At 41.3% G+C, this 18,350-nt stretch overlaps 1 protein-coding gene across 2 annotated transcripts in view; it reads left to right on the top strand.

The window, feature by feature from the left end:
- The window catches only part of KAT6A (lysine acetyltransferase 6A), a 64,685-nt gene that overhangs the window by 22,364 nt on the left and 23,971 nt on the right, over positions 1-18,350 (top strand). The window contains exons 4-10 of one of the 2 annotated variants that reach the window (XM_034435192.3): positions 2,279-2,394; positions 4,419-4,500; positions 6,434-6,569; positions 9,095-9,411; positions 10,479-10,597; positions 16,400-16,515; positions 18,025-18,166. In XM_034435192.3, coding sequence (XP_034291083.2) covers positions 2,279-2,394; positions 4,419-4,500; positions 6,434-6,569; positions 9,095-9,411; positions 10,479-10,597; positions 16,400-16,515; positions 18,025-18,166 — 1,028 coding nt within the window. Of the gene's footprint in view, positions 1-2,278; positions 2,395-4,418; positions 4,501-6,433; positions 6,570-9,094; positions 9,463-10,478; positions 10,598-16,399; positions 16,516-18,024; positions 18,167-18,350 lie in introns of both variants that reach the window. The other variant, XM_034435191.3, reaches the window with a different exon arrangement.

The following is an 18,350-nucleotide window of genomic DNA, read 5'->3' as shown; positions in this document are numbered from 1 at the left end:
AAGTCAACGGGGAAACTTTTGGCAGGGAAAGGTTTACAAGTTGCTGGGGAAAGATCTTTTTCCACACCCACGCAACCTCTCCTGGCCCTCTGCTCCTGCCATGCTGGCCACTTATGTAAACCCCCCCCCCCAAATGCACTCTCCATAATCCACATCTCTTGACAGGTTCTGGAGAACCGGTAGCGGAAATTTTGAGCAGTTTGGAGAATCTGCAAATACCACCTATGGCTGGCCCCAGAGTGGGGAGGAAATGGGGATTTTTCCGTATCCTTCCCTTGCCCCGCCCACCAAGCCGGTAGTAAAAAAAATTGAATTTCACCACTGGGAAGTGGGATTAACTTTAGCCAGAAGCTGAGAAAAAGGAACCACAATCTAGCATCCAGAGAAACCATGCCTATTTCGGCGTGTAGGATGGCATTTTTAATAAATGTCGGTACCATCAGTGTGGCTCCAGTGCATTTATTTCGGATGGTTTCAATAACATTAAGCTTTGCAAAAGAGCCAATTTGGGAGCCATAAAGAAGCCGAGGGACTCCTTGAGCTTGGAAGACCTTTGAGGCTGCAGGATTATAACGGGCTCCTTTCAGATGGTAAAATCTTACAGTAGCTAGAGAGGTACTCTTTGCAACATTGCCTGATAAGAAAAACGAACAAGTCAGGAAAAGGAAGCATGAAATTGCACTCCAGGGTATTTATAGGTGCACACCTGTTCGGTTGGCGTCCCATTTATTTGCCATTTATAAATTTTACAACATCGGGCAAAAACTTCTGGTTTTCCGACCATTTATTGATAGATATTGTTCTATGCAAAATAAAACAGATGCTTTTCCCATTCTTACCTGTGAAGTAGACATACCGTATTTTTCAGAGTATAAGACGCACCTACCTTTTTTGGTGAGGAAAAGAAGAAAAAGAAATCTCCCTCTGCCTCTGAGCAATTTTGCCTCCTTGCAGCAAACAGCCTGCTTTACTTTCATTTTCGTTTTCAGCATAGCTTGATTAGCACAAGGGGGGAAAAAAAATCTGCTCCAGCAATTTTCTTGCCTGCAGCAGAGCCCTGCGCAAAACAGCTGAGAGGAAATCAGCTGAGAGTCGGGAAGCCGATCCAATCAACTTGTGCTAATTAGGATGTGCTGAAGCTAAAAGGAGCTGTTTCTTCTTGCTATTTGCTTGCAAGGAGGTCACTGCTGTGAAGCAGAGGCCAAAGGGTGGGGGCCAGAGGGTGGGCGGGGCTATATTTGGTGTATAAGACGCACCTAAATTTTCATCCCCTTTTAGAGCGAAAAAGGTGCGTCTTATACTCTGAAAAATACGGTAATAACGACATCATCACCATACAGTATAGTGCTGAAATCTCACCATCAGCCAGAATGGATGGATGATGATGGGCTAAAACAACAAGTGCTTGGATTACAGGTAGTCCTCAATTTACAACAGTCCACTTATTGACTGTGTCGAAGTAACACCTGCCCTGAAAAAAGTGACTTGTGACCATTTTTCTCACTTAATGACCATTGGCAGCATTCCCCAGAGTCACGTGATCAAAATATAGATGCTTGGCGACTGATTCATATTTATGACAATTCAAGCGTCCTGGGATCATGTGATCCTCTTTTTCGGACAAGCAAAGTCAATGGGGAAGCCAGATTCACTTTACAGCCATGTTGCTAATTTAACAGCTGCAGTGATTCATTCAACAACCATGGCAGGAAAGATCGTAAAATGGGACAAAATTCATTTAACAACTGCCACGCTTAACAACAAATTTTGTGCTCAGTTGTGGTCTGTATTGAATTTAGATATATATTTATAGCAAAAACAAAATATGTGGCTTCCTTATAACAGGTGACAGATCTTTCCATTACGAGCAGTATTTTTAGTGCCAGGCGGCGTTTCTTTGTGCAGAAATGCTATGCAGATGAAAATACAGATAAATTTAACAATTGTTGTATGAATGGTACTTTAAAATCATGTGTGAATCACGGACATGTTGAAATCAATTTTGGGTTCAGCCAGCCACAAAAATCTTTTAGGATTAAAGTTTTCCTCATGAAACTGAAATAAAGTTCTTAGGCAAAAAAAATAACCATTTCCTTTTGAAAACACAGCCTGCGAAGTGTCGAAAATGTGTTTTGAACTCTTTTGACAAACCAGGAGTCTTCTCCGGAAGTCAAGAGTGAACTGCGTTAGAACTTGTAACCTTACTTTTACTAAATATTGCTTTTTTTTCCCCCCCTTGGCATCATGGAAATTACTCTCGTATCCTTGGTACATATAGGTCATCCATCCTGCTTGAAATTCTCCCCAGAATTAACCGTTCGGGTGAAGGCCTTACGATGGCAGTGCATTGAGTGCAAAACCTGCAGTTCCTGTCGAGACCAGGGCAAAAATGCTGTGAGTATCTGAGCTGAAGGTTTATCTGCTGGGTCAGTGCTCTGGAAGTTATATCAGATAGCAATAGCACTTAGACTCATATACCGCTTCACAGTGCTTTACAGCCCCTCTCTAAGCAATTTACAGAGTCAGTCTATCGCTCCCAACAATCCGGGTCCTCATTTTACCCACCTCGGAAGGATGGAAGGCTGAGTCAACCTTGAGCCGGTCAGGATCAAACTCCTGGCAGTGGGCAGAGTTTGCCTGCAATACTGCACTCCAACCAGTGCACCACCACGGCTCCTGAGATGATCTTGGTCTGGATAAAACTTGGAGTAATCTCTTTTGCAGACTTCGTCTGGTTTGCACTTGCACTCTGCGATTTGATTCGGCAACAATCACGTATATCTTTGTAAGTTAGAGCACTTTAAAGATACATTGGGACTATTTGGAAACTACAGCTGGCACAAAGTGTGATGGGAGTCCAGCTGGAACTTACTGCAGGAAACCGTTCTAACAATGGTTTTACTCCCAGCATGTTTCTGGACCTAATCCAGAGTTCTGAGGTTACTTTTTAATGCTCCGAAGGGCCTTATAGTCTGTGAAGTACTATATTCCCTGTGGGCCTGACCATTTTCTAAAATCATCAAATGCAAGGGATGCTTTGTGTCATTCTGCGGCTAATGTTAGATAGGTTGGTTTGTACGAGAGCATTTTTGTGGCCCTTGTACTTAGTGATCTTTTTAATCTTTCCTTCCCAAAGCATATAGCGAAGAAGCCTGGCTGATTTAACTTATGTTTATGTTTATTTATGTAAACATTAGTTAAAATGTGTTTTTTTTAAAAAATAGAAAAAGAGAACACAAATATGTGAAAATAAAAGTTGACATTTTAAAAAGAGCAGTAACAAAATATTTCCTCTCATGCTTGTTGGTTTAATATGTTACTTGTCACAATAGTGACAAATTTATTTAAAAGTTAATTTAATACATAATCTTTCCAAAATCGTGACAATCTAATCAGTAACAAAATGACAATAAATCAGTAAAACAATCACACTGGAACGTGAACAGGAAGGATTTATAACTTTCAACTACTACAGACAGAAGTCAGCTTTGAATGAAAAAAAAATGGCAAAACCAGTTTTACATGTGGCTGTCTGGTTGAATGTGGTTTTTCATAAGGTTTCGTACAGAAGGTAGCCTTTGTGGTTCTTCTAACTTTAGAATATGAGCAAGGCATATGAAATAAGTTATTTGTCAGAGGGGCGGTGACAATTATGAAGAAGACATTCTCTTAATTCATTAATTGAGCCAATTTGGTCTAGTTGTTAAGTCACCAGCTTGGGAAGTACAAGACCATGATTTTCAAGTTCCACCTTAGGAATGAAAGCTGGCTGATGACTTTGGGCTGGTCACTCTCTCTCTCTCTCTCAGCCCAACCCACCTCACAGAATTGTTGTTGTTGGAAAATAGGAGGAGGAAAGCGTGTTGGGTACGTTTGCCACCTTGAGTTATTTGTAAAAATAATAAATGTATTTGGGCTACAAATAAAACAAATAAATTGGTTACAGAAGGTAGATTTATATCCTGCCCTTCTTCTTAAGAGTGCAAAGTAGCACGTTCCACCACCAGTTTTATCCCCACAACAGTCCTGGGAATAGGTTAGTGGTTCCCAACCTTTTCTTCACCACAGACCCCCTTTAAATACCTTTTGTGGCCATGGACCCCCAAGATTTAAGATTAAAATCACATTTCTTCAAGCCTTTGCAGCCCCCCTGTGATGACATCAACACCCCCCCCCCCCGGAGTCCACAGACCATAGGTTGAGAACTATTGGGTTAGACTGAGAGAAGGTAATGGGTCCAGAGTTATCTGGTGAACTTTCGTGGCTGGAGAATGGCCTCGAAGTTGCTATAACCGCTATATCACAGTGGCCCCCTTAGGTATTCTGAACCGCGGCCAAAAGCGTTGATGGCCTCCATGTTGGAACTCTCTGAGTATGCAAATACAAGGCATTAACCAGAAACATCTGTGCCTTTACAGGATAATATGCTCTTTTGTGACTCGTGTGATCGGGGCTTTCATATGGAGTGTTGTGATCCCCCTTTGACCAGGATGCCAAAAGGTGAGGAGGGGTGGGTGGGCTGAAAAATGACACAAGAAGGAGTGATAAAGTTTTTCAGATTACGTGGAAAATCTTGAGCACGCAGGATAGAATTCATAGGCAGAACAATTTACACATTTGCGCTCCAGTGCCAGAAAAGAAACTGCTTTACGATAAAGGAGCTAAGAAAATGAACAGCGAGACTAGATTTTCTTCCCTGCTTTTTAACGTATATGTGAAGCTGCTGGGAGATGTCATTCAGTGGTTCAGGGCGTGGTGGTATCATCAATACCCTTGTCTGGTGTCCTAGGGATTGCCAGGACTTGGATGGGAGAGTAAATCTCAGTAAATTTGAGTTGTGAATACACTGGAGTTTTCCATCACCGCCTCAAGCATTCCCACATCAAGGTTCATGATGTGGGAATCCTTCTGGATTCACAGCTCGTGATGGAACAGCAGGTGGATATCATGGCTAGAAGGTTCCTAACTTCAGCTGGTGCTTCAGTTGCAACTCTACCTCAGGCACAATGAACCAGGGGCACTCATTCTCATGCTTATCGCCATCTAGCTAGACTTCCATAATGTGCTCTATTTGTGGTCGCCCTTAAAAACTACTCCAAGATTACAGTTGACCCAAAATGCACCAGCTTGCATACTTTTTGTCTTCTGTTGTTGGAAGTATGTATATAACACTGGTTTGTGAACCTTGCATTGGTTGCCAATTGGTTTCCAGGTACAACTGAAGGTGCTTCTTTTTAAAGCCATTTATGGCTCAGTTACTAGATAGCTGCAGGACTACCTACTCTTAACGAGTATTGGCCTAATTGATGAGGTCTAATAGGGAGAATCTATTACCGACTCTTCATTTTCGGAAGATCCAGATAACTAAAGGGAGGAGGCCGTGCTGTGTGATGGCAGCACTGATGCTGTGGAACAGCCTCACGATTGAGATCAGGTTAGCTCAACCCCCCCCCTTGAAAGCATTTTAAACTGGCCCAAAGGTGCTTTTTCAAGAGGCAGCTGGACTTTCTGGTTTTTCTATGAAGGCGTTTCACTTCTCATCCAAGAAGCTTCTTCAGCTCTGAAGAAGATAAGGTTCTTCTCTAAGAACTTTAAGATGGGTGGACTTTTAACTCCCAGAATTCCCAGATGATGGGGAATGGAAGGAAGAAGCGAAACGTCTTCCAAGAAATACCAGAAAGTCCAGTTGCCTCTTGAAAAAAGCACCTCTGGGACAACCATGACCTGGATGACGGAGAATCTGACTTTGACTTTGTATAAATATACAAAAGTAGGAAGGCTATTGCTTAACGCATTGTAAGCCGCCCTGAGTCTCCGGAGAAGGGCGGCATATAAATCAAATTAAAAAAAAAAAAATCTCCATAGATATTTAAAAACCAAGTTTCCCAATAAAATTCTCTTATTTATTTATTTATTGGTTCGATTTATATGCCGCCCTTCTCCGGAGACTCAGGGCGGCTTACAATGCGTTAAGCAATAGCCTTCCTACTTTTGTATATACCTGCTTAGTAGGGCTTTCGGCCTCCCCAAGCGGTGTTCTTTTTTATACAAAGTCAGCTTATTACCCCCACAATCCGGGTCCTCATTTTACCTACCTCGAAAGGATGGAAGGCTGAGTCAACCTTGAGCCTGGTGAGATTCAAACTTGCAGTAATTGCAGGCAGCTGGTGTTACTTAACAGCACTTTAGTCTGCTGCGCCACCAAGGCTCTTACTGATTTTAGTATGCCATCTTCATTTTCTACATTTATTCTTGGTAGTTTTCTGTTTGGGTGGTGACATTTTTACTGTTTTTAGAATTGCTATCCTGTCCAGTTTTACTCAGCTTTTATATTTTGTGCGAGAATCTCCGGATAGAAGATAGAAATGTGGGACACAAACAAACAATCAGGACTGTGATGCTCTTATATGACAATGAGGTTTGTCTCTTACAGGCATGTGGATATGTCAGATATGTCGACCACGTAAAAAAGGAAGAAAACTACTCCAAAAGAAGGCAGCACAGATTAAGCGGCGTTATGCCAACCCAATAGGACGTCCCAAAAATAGATTAAAGAACCAAAATGCAACGTAAGTACACTGAGGCTTGGAGTGTGATCGAGATTGAAGCAATTTTGCTGTTGGAGATGTCCCTTTTTTTGCAAATTTAAACGCCAAGTGACTTAGTAACTACTTTGGAAGAGGTTTTAATTTTAAATAGATTTCCCTTTGAACATTTGTTTTTTGATTCACTCAATTCTTTAATATTCAGACTTAACATTGTTTTGGTTTCAACATTTATTTCCATTTCTAGCTCTGGAGTTTGCCAAATGAAGAATCGGGGAGAGTTAGGTGGGAAACACTTTTACAGGAAGGCACCATGCAATATTGATATTTCTTAATTCTGTCTTCTAAAAGAACACCGCTGCAAAAGATGGATTTTGCAGAAGAGCTACCCTTAGGTTAAAAATCCTTCAGGGAGTTCGGATTTCAATTTGATTTAGAGCCCTTAGCGAGCTTTGATTCTTAGGAAAAATGTATGTTGAACATACATTTAATTATAGCAACTTTTGAGTTAGGGATGTCCATTAAATATTTTATTTTTTATTTTGAGCTTCTAACGGAACAGTCCCACTTGAAACATTCCATTAGACTATTTTATTAGAATAGCAAAGCTGGCCTATGTTCTGCTGGAAGAAATCTTGGAAAAAACATTCATATTTTGTTTTAAGCTTGGAATATTACCAGTCCTCGACTTATTACCACAATTGAGCCCAAACTTTCTGTTGCTAAGGGAGACATTTGTTAAGTGAGTTTTGCTCCATTTAACACTTTCTTTCTTGCCACAGTTCTTAAGTGAATCACTGCAATTGTTAAATTAGTAACATGGTTGTTAAGTGAATCTGGCTTCCCCGTTGTCAGACAGTCGCACTGGGGCACTGCAACCATCATAAACTATTTTCTGCACCCCTGGTTTTTTTTGAGGATATGGATGTTTTCTATATTGCATCCCTTTCTAGCCCCCCCCCCTTTCAAAACAGAGAACAGTTCTACTAAGATATTGAACTCATTAAAGAAGACCATTTTCTTTCCTGTGGCCGTATTATCTCCCAGAAGTTCAGAATTGTTCCCGCAACAATGAAATCTTTGTTCATCATTTCATTTGAATGATTAAGATGCTTGTCAGTTAATCCAATTTAAAAAAACTGGGAAGCGATGTAAAAAATAAACATTCATTCAGGGATGTGCAAAACAGGGACACGTCACTGTTCCAAAATACATGCAGAATATTGCATACCTATTCTTATTCTGGCATAGGGACACAGTGGCTCAGTGGCTAAGACGCTAAGCTTGTCGATTGAAAGGTTGGCAGTTCAGCGGTTCGAATCCCCGTAATGGGGTGAGCTCCCGTTACTGGTCCCAGCTTCTGCCAACCTAGCAGGTAAAAAATGCAAGTAGAAAAAATAGAGACCACCTTTGGTGGGAAGGTAACAGTGTTCCATGTGCCTTTGGCATTTAATCATGCCGGCCACAGGACCACGGAGACGTCTTCGGATAGTGCTGGCTCTTCAGTTTTGAAACAGAGATGTGCACCGCCCCCTAGAGTCGGGAACGACTAGCACATATATGCGAGGGGAATCTTTACCTTTACCTTTTATTCTTATTCTTGAAGATTTACTTCTGGAAAACAGAAGAGCTGGATTGGGACATTCTGGGATATACTGGGATATTCCATCCTTGAATTTTTAGTTTTGCCTACAACTAAAACCACTGTTTCTGAACCCTTTTTATTAGATCCTAAGATTCTGGCTCATAGAAAGGCAAAGGAGTCCCTGCACATTTTGCTCTGCTAGTCATTGCTCATCTCCATTTCTTGCTCATAAACACATATTTTTAATATTTTCCCAAAAACGGAAGAGTGCAACATTTGCAATGGTTGTTGTATTTTACGTTTATGCAAAAGAGTCCCGAGAAATCTGCACCAGGTGCCATTTTCCACAGTAACATGAAAGTAATTTCTCACACACACACACTGTATTTTTCGCACCTGTCTATAAGGCGCACCTAAATTTAGAAGAGGAAAACAAAAAACCGTTTTTGGCCTTGTGCGCCCCATTTTCAGCCCATTTTCGGGCCTTTTTTCGGTTTGTTTTCTAGGGTTTTTTCGGTCCATTTTTGAGGCTTTTTTCAGCCCGTTTCTTGAGGCTTTTATTGGCCCATTTTTTCCAAAAAAAAAAAAAAGCAGGCTGAAGAAAGCCTCGAAAATGGGCTGAAAAAAGCCTTGAAAATGGGCAGAAAAAAGCCTCCAAAACGGACTGAAAAAAGCCCTGAAAATGGGCAGAAAAAAGGCTTGAAAATGGCCGAAAAAAGGCCCAAAAGCAGGTCGTGCGGAGGCCAAAAAACAGCCAGTGTGTGGGTGGGGCCTCGGCAATATTCGGTCTATAAGATGCACAGACATTTTCAGCCCCTTTTGGGAGACAAAAAAGTATGTCTTATAGTCCAAAAAATACTGTATATACTGTGAATTAACTACCGTTTGCAAGCTTGGTTGATGCTTCCCTGTCTTCTTTCTGATAGCTAACACCCTTTCTTTTCCTCTCCCATTATTTGTTCAGATCAAAAGCTCCCTTCAGCAAAGTTCAGACGGGACCCGGCCGGGGTCGCAAGCGCAAGACCCCCTTATCCAGTCAGTCGACTTGCTCATCAGATGGGGGTTACTTGGAGCAAGTCGACGGTCTGGAATTCTGCGGCGACGCGAGCATCACCTTGAAATTCAACAAGAAAACCAAAGGGCTTATCGATGGCCTTACCAAATTCTTCACCCCGTCCCCCGATGGGCGTAAAGCTCGAGGAGAAGTCGTGGACTACTCTCAGCAATATAGGATCAGGAGAAAGGACAATAGGAAATCAAGCGCTTCAGATTGGCCCACAGGTAGCGAAGAGAGATTGACTATCTGTTTTATGGAGCTCGGAGGTTATCAAGGTGAACGGCTATAAAGAAACTGCGATAACCACGTTTGAAAGGCTGTCCGTTAGAAATAACCTGTCGTATTATCATAGGAAGATCAGAGCAAATCGTTATCTTGATTTATTGCTGCAATTTATTGTTTTAGTCAATAATACTCTAAAGCGCATTGGAACCTAGTTGGAATTACCCTGTCTTTTAACTAGAGGCTTTTGTCATAAATCAAGAGAAAGGGCACAGGGCTGTTTTGAGGACGGGTTTTGTCAGGGTTTGTTGCAGCACACACAATCAGACACAATTAAGTGAACTTTCAGGAGGATTCAAACTGCATAAGAATATATACAATACCATACAGCAGAATTCAGCATACAATATCAGGAACACAGAAGCAATATTCATAGAAGCAAGTCATTACAGAGTAGACAGATAACAGAGGCTAATACAGCGATGAAATGCAGCCGGTTCTATCCGGCTTGGGCAAACCGGTAGCGCCGGTAGTGGGAGGCTCCGCCCACCTGCACGGATGTCATCACGTCCGTTTTTGACCCTCCGCACATACGCAGAAGGCTCTGAACATGCGTTGCGGAAGCGTGCATGCTCACACTAGCAAAGGTTAATGGATTTCACCCCTGGGCTAATATATTGCACAGAGGCGCTCATTACAGAGGCCAAACCAACTCTTATATACACTTCAAGTCCAAGCGACGCCCAGACTCCAAACTGTCTCTTATGGCCCCATACAAACAAATACTATGTTTCCGTTTCCAAACAGCCCTCATTGGCTGATCCAGTTGCCATGTCCTATTCCAGTTCATGAATATACTCTTAACAGGTTTTGGGTGGATGTAAAAGGAAGAAAAGCAGTCTCCGGTAACCGAGAAGACTTTTCTTCTCTTGCCAAAATTAAGCAGGTTGTGATTGTCTTGTTAGAAGGCAAGGAAAGGCACAGGTAGCATTTCTTAAGGAGAGATTACTTCGCTTGCTGTTTCAATTGTCGATAATCCATCAAGGAATTCTAAATGTTCTGTTTTCAGACAATCAGGATGGCTGGGATGGAAAACAAGAAAATGAAGAGTGGCTTCTAGGAGGCCCAGATGTCATGGCGGAGAAAGATATGGAGTTGTTCAGAGACATTCAGGAGCAAGCGCTGCAGGTAAAGTCAAGTCAACTTAGCACTTAGCAATAGCACTTAGACTTATATATTGCTTCACAGTGCTTTACAGCCCTCTCTAAGCAGTTTACAGAGTCAGCACATTCCCCCACAAAATCTGGGTCAGTGGTGGGATCCTACCGGTTTAACAACCAGTTTGGTGATTGCACACTTCGCTACGTGTGCGTGCGTGCACAATTGAACGAAAAATCATCTTCTGTGTTAGTGCCAGGGAATTAAAACAGCTGAAGCACGGCAATCCGCTCTGCCGTGCTAATCAGCTGCAAAGATGTAGGTAAGTAAAGTGCAGGGGTGGGTGGGTGGGTGGGCCCAGCTGATCGTCGGAGTTACCGGCTCGCCCGAACCGGTCCGAACCGGTAGAATCCCACCCCTGATCTGGGTCCTCATTTTACCGACCTCAGAAGGATGGAAGGCTGCGTCAACCTTGAGCCGGTGAGAATTGAACTGCTGAACTGCCGGCAATCAGCAGAAGTAGCCTGCAGTACTGCATTGTAACCACTGCACCGTAACAGCTCATCAACTTCCGTCCAACGTCTTCACAGCCAAAGCAGTTCACCAAGAAAGAAGGTTTTACTGCCGTCCAGGAAATTGAAAGAGATCATTTTCACAACATTTTCTGAGTATCAGACCATTGATGCACAATGTATTAATTGTGATTTCAATGCAAGAAGGCAGACAGAGTTCCAGAGAAAACTTAGAAGACACTACGGCATGGCTCAGAAGCATGGGCCTGAGGATGCAACCACCTGCTGGTTTAGGAAGACCAAACTTGTGAACCTTCCATGTAAACGCGAAATAATAGTTTAGATTGTTGTAGAATTAATATGAAATTACCGTGTTTTTCCCGAAAATAAGACCCTGTCTTATATTTTTTTTGAACTCTGAATAAGCGCTTGGCCTTATTGCCATGCCCTCAAAAGCCTGATTGGGCTTATTATCAGGGGATGTCTTATTTTGGGGGGGGGGGGAACAGGATACTACTGTAGGGTTGAGTACATTTTAACTGGGCACTTCCTTGTGGCTTCTCTTTTTGTCATGCACACTTAGTTGTGTGGGCGCTCCCTTGAGATCCTCTTACAGTTTGCTTGCTTTGTTACTTCTGAGTAGGAGGGAGAGTAATTCAGTAGAACGTTTGGCAGTCTCTAAAATGTTTTCATGTTTTTGGAACCCTTGTTCAATAGCCAGACATTATCCTCTTTTAATGAAGGCAGGATTGATCCCATTGGAAAACTATGAGAGGGGGGGAAATTTGGGCTCCATTTACAGGTGAAGATTGGGAAGAGTTGTAGTGGCACAGTGGTTAGAATGCTGTATTGCATGCTTACTCTGCATTCCAGCTGCCAGGAGTTCGATCCTGACTGGCTTAAGATTGACTCAGCCTTCCATCCTTTGGAGGTCAGTAAAATGAGGAGCCAGATTTTTTGGGGCAAGATGGTGACTCTGTAAACCGCTTAAAGAGGGGCTGGAAAGCACTGTGAAGCGGTATGTAAGCCTAAGAGCTATTGCTAGTGCTATGGCTTATTTGGAACTTAACACAAAGGTGAAAAAGCATGCAAAAGTATGCAGACTTAAATGAACTGGTTAAACTTGCACTTCTCTCAACTTTACTAGCCAAAGAGCTGCTGCAAAATGAAGTACATATCCCTGTTAATGTATGATTGCCTTTTGAAACAAATTGTTTTAGCATGTATAGCCAAATAGAAGCGTGAAGGACTCACGGCGGGGCTAGTAAGAAAGCAAGTGTGTTTTACAGCCTTTAGGAAACATTACATCTATTGCTTCATGCTACAACTTTGCTAATTGGTTTGTTTTGGCAAGGACTGGGTTAAATGCAGCTGAGTAGCTGACGCAGTCCGTCTCTAGGTAGACCAGAGAGCCGCACCTGAGCAAAAGGGAATTCGCTCAGTAAAAATGCAAGGATGGCTGGCTGAATTATTGGGGAATCTGTCGGACAAGAAGAATCTGAAACCGTGCGCGTGGCCACTTTGGATATTGGCAGCTTTTGATGGGACTTGGGCCATCTGAAGGGGATTTGGGCTGTTGTGATGTGCAAACAGTTGTACTGGAACTGGGACTTCACCTTTATTTCGGATGTTCAGTTGGAGGAGAGTTTTGCGGCTGTCGGGAAGGGGCAAACTCACGAACTGTTATCACAGGTACAGTGAGCGGCGTTCCTCCTCGAAGCATCTCTGTGTACGATTAAAGAAATTCTGACGGCCCTCCCAAAATTAGAATAGTCTCAGTTTCCTTAGCAAGATTATAGATTTATATTCATTCTCATTGTTAAAAACAATTACGTATTTGCCACTCCTACTAGGAATGAAATGGCGATTGATTCAGTAGGGCCCAGAGGTGCTTTTTTAGGAGGCAACTGGACTTTATTGGTTTTTCTTTTTCTTTTTGAAGAAGTTTCGCTTCTCATCCAAGAAGCTTCTTCAGCTCTGACAGGATAGTGGGGAATGGAAGGATTTATATTCCTTGCATTCAGTAGGGCGTATTCTTACAGGATGTTATTCCACCGGCTAGTGTATTTGTTAGAGCACATGCCCTTGAGCAATTAATTGAAAGCAGATTGTAGAATTAAACTTTTTTTCTGATTTACCTGTTGTGTCCCCTCCCCGGCAAAATAAAGAGACTTTCTTAAACTGTGATGAAAACACATTATCTAGTTGGATTTGCTCTAACTCCTTAGATAAAGCAGTCAATCCCTCAGGCTTGAGACTCTTCGTAAAGAGAGCCCTGGGAATCAGTTGGTGAATTCTGGCAAAGAAATGACATTTGAAGGAACTGAATTTCCTCTGGTGTGCAATGCAGTACAGTAACAGAAAGCTTTTGTGGTGTAGTGTTGTGAATAGGTCTAGCAGGTTGTGTGCTGGTATAGCGGGTAAGTGTGAAAGCAAGGCAAGGTTTTGCAGAGGCCAGTGTTAAACCCATTGCTACGTGAAATAAAAGGGACGGTAAATAAGGCACATCTATAAATTCTCACGGATTTGCTTTGCCCTGAGGTTGGTAGAGGAATATACAGATTGCTTTGTTGGTTAAGATCAAAGGTTTAGAGGTCTCTAGCAGGTTTGTGAGTGTAGCATGAGGGCAAGTAGCTAGCCATTTCTTGTTTTATCCTCAGTATATGGTGATCAGACTTGCTGGTCCTAAATACAGAAATTGTGTTTAGCTATTAAAACCCATCCTTATCTTGCATAAAATGTCATCCATACCTAAATTACATACCATATTTTTCGGAGTATAGGACGCACATTTCCCCCCCCAAAAAGAGGGTGAAAATCTGGGTGCGTCTTATACTACGAATGTAGCCCCACCCAACTTCTCAAACGGAGGTTTCAGAGGCTGAAAAAAGCATCAGAAATGAAGCTTCAGAAAAAAAGCCCCCAAACAGAGCTTCAGAGGCTTTTTTTCTGAAGCTCTGTTTTGGAGGCTTTCAGAGGCAGGAAAAAAAGCAAAAAAAAAAAAAAAAAAAAAAAAAAGCAAGGCACAGAGCTCACAACCAACGAACCTGTTGCTAAAATTCACCTCTGGGAACAGCTGATTGGGGGTATTCCGGGAGGCCAATCCACCTGCCAATCAGCTTTTTTCTTATTTTCCCCAAAAACTTAGGTGTGTCTTATACTCTGAAAAATATGGTAATCTTCATTAAGTTTCCAAAGTTTCATGTGCTGGGTTCTGAACATATCTCAGTTTAATAAACCGGGGTTTCCTAGACTTCAACTGAATGTTGTAATCTCTCCACTCCTGTTTTATAATGGAGGATTTAATGTAGGTTTTATGTAATGTAGGTTAATGTAGGGCATTAACCAGCATCATGTCACATTCAACTCTGGAAATTTAGTTTAATCCTGGACTACAAATTTGGATAGGAAACTAGAGAACGAGAGAAGAGAAAACAAACTAAATCATTGTTCTCTGTTGATTTACTAAAAAAAGAAAAGAAAAATAGAGCTGTTTATAAGTATTTTTAAACATTATAGAACTATTTTTTTACACCATCAAATTATCATTTGGAGGGAGATCAGCTCCAGTGCAGTAAAATTAGACCATTGTTAACCTAAACCTGAAAACACTTGCTTTTCATGGTCTTCTAAATGAATCCTGCCATCCTTAAAATCATTGGTTGAAGGGCAGTCCTCAATCTTTGGGGACATAGTAATTGTGGCTTAAGCTAAAGAGAAAATAATTCACGGGACTGAAGTAAGAAAAGTAGAAGGAACCCCACGAGGCTTGCTTGCCTGATTAAAATGCTAAACAATGATTTGGCATGTCGCCGTGGTTCGGTTCAGTGCATGAGGATGGGGAAATCGTGTAGGCCCAACCCTTGTTCTTTTATCTAAACGTTTCAACATGTCCCTGTAATTCCTTAGAAAAGGGAACATAAAGGAAAACCAACCAGCAAGCAATGGCTTTACGGTGGAGTTTCATCTCTGCCTAAACTGAATTAATTAATGCCCACTGAGGAGCCATCTGTACGGCCTTCCTGAACTGAAAAAAATAAAAAATAAAAATTGAGCAGGTACAGAGGGAAAGAAGGCAAGAGCTGGCTGTAATGTTTTTTGGGTGCGAGAACTGGACTTCTGAAAAGAATATATTTCGGCAGGATGGTGCCGCACTTGAAGCTCAGGTGCGGATATATAATGCTGATAGCAAGACATCTTAGTATCTAAGAAGTAGCAGCCGGAATAATAAGAGAGAGAGAGAGAGAGAGAGAGAGAGAGAGAGGGAGGGAGGGAGGGAGGGAGGGAGGGAGGGAGGGAGAGAGAGAAACGCCTGTCACTAGGAAAAGCTGTAAAACATTTATAGTCTTTATCGTTTAAAGTTCTTAGCACATGGGAGAAACTAAACAGGAAAGGATTAAAAGAGCCTAATGGGCATTTTCTCTTCACCTTTCTGCCTCTGCATGTTAGGGCAATTTGCAAGATATTCCCACCTCTCCTTGAGTGAAAAGAGGTAGTAGGTAGAGAGGAGAAAGAAAGGAGACCTCTGTTTTACAGAGAAGTAAAACTGTAAGTAACAATTAAGGCCAAAATTATGTTGATCACTTGAAAGGCAGAGGCATGATTCCCCCACCCCCATCCCCGAGCACTTAAACTTTTATGACCTCCAGTCTTCCTGCAGAAAATCCCCGTCTCTCCCCCCCTCCCCAAAAAGGAAGTTGTTTCCTTTGCAGTTCCCTTTACGGTTCTTGGAGTTCCTAACTTTGTTTTTACTGTCACAAATAGCATGTGTAGAGAGAAGTTTTCCTTTGACCTCTGTTTAAAAGTCGTATCTATCTAAGTTGATAATACAGATTTTTTTTTTCATATTTGCGAATAAAGAACGTACAACATCTCCCTTAGAGGCCTGAACTCAACGAATAGCTCTTAAATTTAACTCAATATGAACACTAAGCTATTTATTATAACTTAAACCTATTATAGCTTAAACTTATTATGCCCTTAATATACAGTTTTCCTTCTTCACTTTATTTGCCCTGAATTGCAAGATGGATGGCATGCAGATTTAACAAATAAATAAAATAAATATAAATAAATAAATACAATCCCAAGGCATTTATTTCCTTAGAACGATAAGGGGAATTTAATTTCCTTACGATCATTGCCTGGGTCATTACAATAACAGAAATTTCTAGAAATATGAACTGTTTTCTTTTTTTATTGTCTCCATTTTTTGGCATCGGTGGAAATTGACGTTCACATAAACTTGTTGCTTTTTTAAACTAGATTCCCAGATCTGAATAAAATTGAGAAGGTTAAATTTGTTTATTTCTTTTTACAGAAAGTAGGAGTGACGGGGGCACATGACCCCCAAGTCCGCTGCCCATCAGTCATCGAGTTTGGAAAATATGAAATCCACACCTGGTATTCTTCTCCATATCCACAAGAATATTCCAGGTACGAAGCACCTTTTATGATGTGCAGTGTGTTGCCCGAAGTAATTTTTTGCCATCGCTGGAAATAAAATGGCAGCTATTACGTATTTATCCGATACACACATGTATTTAAGCTCTTGCCCTCCCCTAAAAACAGGGTGGCATGTCAGATGGAGAAAGGAAATAGTAGCCAGCAGTGTAATAAGCATAAGAAAGATGCAGATAAAGAAATAAAGATGCAGATAAAATGTTGGAGGGTAAAGTAAAGAATATGTTGGCTGATTTTACAACAATCTTTTTCCTAAATTCATTTTTCAAAAGAGCTTTGAATACTTTTAATAGACACTTTTATATGAGAGAGTATATTTGAGTGTGGTTCTTGGTGCATAGTTAAATTAGTAGGTTTGGTAGTATATTGAACTTCTGGTTATTTTCCTGTAACCCTTTTGCACTGCTCACTTTTGAGCTTGGAAAATACACTCCCTACCTTTATCTGCTTCTGATGGATATACAGGTAGTATGTTGACTTACAACCATAATTGAGCCCAAAATTTATGTGGCTAAGTGAGACATTTGTTAAGTGAGTTTTGCCCCATTCTAATGACTTCTCCTGCCACATTTGTTAAGAAAATTGACGCAATTGTTAAAGTTAGTAACACAGTTGTTAAGTGAATTTGGCTTCCCTGTTGACTTTGTCAGAAGATCACAAAAGAATATGTCATGGCCCCAGGGATGCTGCAATGGTCACAAGTGTGAAAAATGATCTGAAGTCACTTTTTCTCTGCCGTTGTAGCTTCCAACGGTCACTAAATGAACTGTTGTAAGTCAAGGACTCCCTGTTTCATGCCTGAAGTCAGCTTAAGTAGTCTTTCCAGACTACAGTGGGTTTCAGCAGGTTCTGACCAGTTCTGGAGAACCGGTAGCAGAAATTTTGAGTAGTTCAGAGAACCGGCAGTAAAAATTCTGACTGGCCCTGCCCCCATCTATTCTCTGCCTCCCGAGTCCCAGCTGATTGGGAGGAAATGGGGATTTTGCAGTAACCTGCCCCTGGATTGGGGAGAGAACTGCAGGGATTATATTGCTTTGCTCTTTGAAAGTTACTTTTTTCTTTAGCTCCTTTTACATATATATATATACATATACATATACATATACATATACATATACATATACATATACATATACATATACATATACATATACATATACATATACATATACATATATACACACACACACATATATGTAGGTCTTTGGTTTTCTCCCGCGTAAAATTGGAAGTGTCTTGGCGACGTTTCGACGAAGTCTCATTCGTCATCTTCAGGCTGGTGTTTTCGGCTTCGTGCTTCTAGGAGCAATGTGTGATCGCAGCTGTTTCTTCCTTTTAACTGCCAGTGGGGGTGTTAACACATAAAAATATGTGTTGCTTTATCATTTTTCCCTAACCATGTATGTATTTTGGTCCAATATTTTTTTTCTTGCCTTTTTTCTTTAGCTCTGAGTGGGTGTTAACTGGTTTATATTTTTTCAGGTTGCCCAAGTTGTACATTTGTGAATTCTGTCTCAAATACATGAAAAGCAGAACTATTCTCCAGCAGCACACGAAGAAATGCGGCTGGTTTCATCCCCCAGCCAATGAAATATACAGAAAGAGTAATGTGTCGGTTTTCGAGGTAAATTTCAACAGCTCTCAACTTCTGTTTGTCCCAATAAAAGTGTTTTGACCTAGGCTTCCTGAGAAAGTATAAATCACACACTTAGTCCCAAAAAACCTCTTTTATTGAGACGGCTGTGAATTATGTTCATTCACAGCCCATAATGAGTCCCAAGCAGTTTGTGAATAGTCCGACAGAAGTC

This window comes from Pantherophis guttatus, chromosome 9 (genome assembly GCF_059756535.1).
Source record: "Pantherophis guttatus breed Tessera chromosome 9, ASM5975653v1, whole genome shotgun sequence".
In the NCBI taxonomy this organism is placed as follows: domain Eukaryota; kingdom Metazoa; phylum Chordata; class Lepidosauria; order Squamata; family Colubridae; genus Pantherophis; species Pantherophis guttatus.
This window is presented reverse-complemented; position numbering and strand designations above follow the sequence as displayed.